Raw genomic sequence first — 4,439 nt, forward strand, 5'->3', positions numbered from 1 at the left:
ATGCCGTCCGGAGTAAAAGGCAAGATTGCTAAATGGGTGCGGACAACCGTGAATGAGATGTACTCATTCTTGGTCGCTGTCCTCCTGATGGGAATTGTGAGAAAGTCGTCCCTCCGAGACTACTGGACCACAGATCCCATCCTCCTGACCCCCTTCTTCGCCACAATTTTTTCCCAGGACCGTTTCCTGCTTCTCCTCCGTTGCTTGCACTTTGTCGACAGTGCAAGCGCTAACGTAAATGATCCCCTGCACAAGATCAGAAATGTGTTTAGTGCTCTCACCACTTCATTCCAAAGGGTTTTTGTGCCACACAGAGACCTCTGTGTCGATGAATCCCTAATGAAGTGGAAGGGTAGGCTGGCATTTCGGCAGTACATCCCATCAAAAAGGCATAGGTTTGGTGTCAAATTCTTTGTCCTTTGTGATGTGTTGACCGGTTACGTGCAGGACATGATCATTTACACGGGATCCACCACTGACATCACCCACTTTCCAGGACTTGGGATATCTGGCTCGGTCGTGATGACCTTACTTGCACCCCACCTAAAAAAGGGCCACGTCCTGTACATCGACAACTGGTACAGCAGTCCAACATTGTTCCAGCACCTCCTCTCCCGAGGAACGGGGGCCTGTGGGACCGTTCGTGCAAATCGGAAGGGGATGCCAGCCTTCAGCCCTAAAATGAAGAAGGGTGAAGTGGAGTTCAAACAAAATGGCAGTCAGTTGGCCGTTAAGTGGCATGATAAACGTGACGTTCATATGCTCACCACTGTTCATTCATCAGTGATGTCAGCCACGGCAAGGATTGATCATGCCACCGGGGAGAGGAAACTCAAGCCAGCTTGTGTTCTTGACTATAACAAGAAGATGGGGGCTGTGGACAAGGCGGACATGGTGAACAGCTTTGTCGAATGTGCCAGGAAGACTACCAAGTGGTATAAGAAAGTCTTCTTTCACTTGGTAGACACTGCTGTTCTCAATGGCCACATCGTCCACCGTCAACAGTCTGGTGAGAGAAATGCACAATACATTTCAAATTACATAATTTCCTTACAAAGCTTTTAAAATAATTGAGTTGCTGTGATTACTGATTCCTACTCATTTACTTCATTCTGATTAGGGAGAGTCATCCCTTACCAGGAATACAGACTGAACTTGATGAAACAGCTGCTCGAGGTGCATCATACACCTCGACGCCCATCCACCGGTGGCCGTCCCACATCAGACAATCCTCTGCGGTTGACTGCCAGGCACTTTCCCTCGGAGGTCCCTCAGACTGCTACCCAAGGAAGCAGGACCAGGAGGAAGTGCAAGGTGTGCACTTCTACCTCGCGTCGGAGAAAGGAGAGGAAAGTGACAAAGTTCATGTGTGTGGCATGCAACGTTGCCTTGTGTGCTGCCCCATGTTTTGAGGAGTATCACACACTCAAACATTATTAAACACCCATCGTTCTACCTTGGCCGTTGAGCGGGATTTAAAAGCCAACGGTTCAAGCAGGACGTTCACATGACATCTTGGTGAGGGGTCATGCCACAACAACTGATCAAGCCAACAGATCTCCCGTTCTACCTTGGCCGTTGAGCGGGATTTAAAAGCCAACGGTTCAAGCAGCAGGTTTGTATGTGACTTTCTGCCTTGGCGTTGAGCGGTATTTAAAAGCCAACGGTACAAGTAGCAGATTTTCAACACTCCCTGCATTATACATATACACATATATAATGATATTCAACAATTGTTTCTATTGTACTGCCCTTTCTCTGTTTCAGATATGTAGTTCCGGTTATAAAAAAAAACAAAAAAAAAAAAAACATTTGTTTCAGATATCCTGTTCCTGTTATAACCCCCCCCCCCCCCCTAAACACACACACACAAATATATTTTCTGTTTCAGATATTCTTCGAGATATCCAGTTTGTGTTAAAAAAAAAAAAAAAAAAAAAAAAAAAAAAAACTAATTTTTTTCCCCAGATATCCAGTTCAGTTCTTGTTATAAAACTTTTTTTTCAGATATCCAGTTCCTGTTATAAAAAAACAAAAAAACAACAAAAAAAAACTTTTTTTCCCCAGATATCCAGTTCAGTTCCTGTTATAAAACCTTTTTTTCAGATATCCAGTTCCTGTTATAAAAAAACACAAAAAAACAAAAAAAAACTAACCACCTCTTCTAGAACCATCACCTTATCGCGGTGAAGAGGTTTGTGTGTCCTAATGAACCTGGGGGCTGTGTTGTCTGGAGCCTGGTGCTCCTGGTAGGGTCTCCCAAGACAAAGTGGTCTCAGGTGAGGGGCCAGACTAAGAATGGTTCAAAAAAACAAAGGACGACATAGTAAACCAAGAGAGGAGTCAACCTGCTCGGAGCCCTAGTCTGGAGCCAAAACAATAAACTCTCTTTTTTTTCAGATAACCGTCAAGCTATCCAGTTGTTTCAATGTGTACTAATTGTTCTTTCCAAAAAATCAAACAATTGGTTATATGTACATATATCAGATGGACTTCAAGCTATACTTTCTCTTTTTATCCTACTATGCACTAATTATTATTTCTGTTTCAGATAACACATTTCCACCTTCGCCGTTGAGTGGGCAAACTAGAACCTAAAGATTTTCCAGGAGCTTGCTTGATCGCCTTTTTGCTAGGGGTCAGGGAATAATTTTCCAGTCTCGCCTTTATTGGCTCAAATTGGCTGACTGGTTTTTCGATTCCCTCTGGAAAAGCAGTTTTTAATTATATAAAATAAAAACAATTGTTTCAAATACTGAACTACTGTGTCTTTTGTACATGTATCCTGTGATTTAGAGGCCTGTGCAATTTACTCAGCTAGCATACAGTACGATATGGGTAAACCATGTTCATGAAATAAGTTACTAGCGTTAGATGAAAGCCTGCCAGACAACAATAATCGTGCATTGCAATCCATTTGGACCGAAGACTTCTGCAGTATTTAGTATAAGGTAAAATCCGACTACACTAAATAACGCTACGTAACATGGCCACTAGTTAGTAACAGCTAGGTTAGCTAGGTTAGTTGAATTACACTCTAGCTAGTTGAATTACACTATTACGAGCTAGCTAGTTTAGCAAACACATCACCTCGTAAAGTACAACAGTTAATACTTTCATCTCAATATCATGCAAAATATATGTGTTGTAACTTCAGTTGAACAAACACTTCACTTACCAGAAAAACGTCGCCATGAAAGGTAAACATGGTCCCACGAGGCGGATGAAATGCATCAAGGAGGAGGGGGGTGGGGGGTGGTCGTAATATTCTAAACAACCAATGGGTTGTTGCCTGGTCAAAGCTACGGGGTCCAACAGGTTCAACTCAAAATGCGAATAGAGAAATGCTTAAATTGTACAGCAATTCGACATTAATGCGTCATAATTAATTTCTGGAACGTTAAAATTGATCCAAAATCACGCGCATTAAAAACTCACCCTGGGGGACCAGTCAAACAATTTAGAACGTACGTGTGAAAGGGTTAACAATCTCCTTTGCATTTTACACTGCCTGTAGTAAATATACCTGTATTTGGTGCAATGTTTGCACTGAGTCCCAACTAGATCTGTCTTTGGATTGTTGCGATCGGTACCCTAACAATGGCATTGGCTTGTCCTTATAACAGAGTAAGTGCTACTTGTTGGGGTAGTCTTCTGTGACTTTTTCATCTGATATTCATACACATTGTGTTTGTCATTTGCTTCTAAATTCCAATATTACATGACTTTAAACTGAAGCCTTGATTGATTTCAATGTTCTTCAGTGCTTGTCTGTGAGGCAGTGTGATCTGTCTGTTCCTTCTCTGTATTATACCAGTGTTAACAATCTCCTTTGCATTGTACACTGCCTTTAGTAAATATACCTGTATTTGGTGCAATGTTTGCACTGAGTCCCAACTAGATCTGTCTTTGGATTGTTGCGATCGGTACCCTAACAATGGCATTGGCTTGTCCTTATAACAGAGTAAGTGCTACTTGTTGGGGTAGTCTTCTGTGACTTTTTCATCTGATATTCATACACATTGTGTTTGTCATTTGCTTCTAAATTCCAATATTACATGACTTTAAACTGAAGCCTTGATTGATTTCAATGTTCTTCAGTGCTTGTCTGTGAGGCAGTGTGATCTGTGTCTGTTCTTTCTCCATAATTTACTCTGGTCAATTTCATCCGTATCAAGTTCATTGAGAATGATCCTTCAACTTGAGTGACTCTCTTTCCTCCAATCACAGAAAGTGCTATTAAGTTGGGGTATTATTCTTCAACGGATGGCAACTATTTAGATATGACTGTGGGAATGATCAGATTGGTTCCCCTTACAAGATCATTTCCTGATGTTCTTTTTCTGAAGTTAATTGAACTGCTAGAGTATCAAGTTATTGGGAACCACACATTGCCTGCATGCTCTATTAAGTTTGAATGTATATACAGTAGGTTACAA

The 4,439-nt window shown here is 41.7% G+C and overlaps 1 protein-coding gene across 1 annotated transcript; it reads left to right on the top strand.

Annotated features, from left to right (window-relative positions):
* The first annotated feature begins 710 nt into the window (after positions 1–710).
* LOC124464531 (piggyBac transposable element-derived protein 4-like) lies at positions 711–1,614 on the top strand. Its single transcript, XM_047016420.1, has 2 exons — positions 711–1,009; positions 1,121–1,614. Exons 1-2 carry the CDS (start codon positions 760–762, stop codon positions 1,438–1,440), a joined length of 570 nt encoding a protein of 189 aa, XP_046872376.1. The 5' UTR covers positions 711–759; the 3' UTR covers positions 1,441–1,614.
* Positions 1,615–4,439: the final 2,825 nt, after the last annotated feature.

The sequence above is a fragment of the Hypomesus transpacificus genome, unplaced genomic scaffold (genome assembly GCF_021917145.1).
Source record: "Hypomesus transpacificus isolate Combined female unplaced genomic scaffold, fHypTra1 scaffold_366, whole genome shotgun sequence".
NCBI lineage: Eukaryota > Metazoa > Chordata > Actinopteri > Osmeriformes > Osmeridae > Hypomesus > Hypomesus transpacificus.

What these genes read in the sequence shown, in the direction of transcription:
- LOC124464531 (XM_047016420.1), top strand. Translation starts at nt 760, where the DNA reads ATGCTCACCACTGTTCATTCATCAGTGATGTCAGCCACGGCAAGGATT. An exon ending in CGTCCACCGTCAACAGTCTG is followed by an intron (nt 1,010 to 1,120) that starts GTGAGAGAAATG and finishes CATTCTGATTAG; the next exon opens with GGAGAGTCATCCCTTACCAG.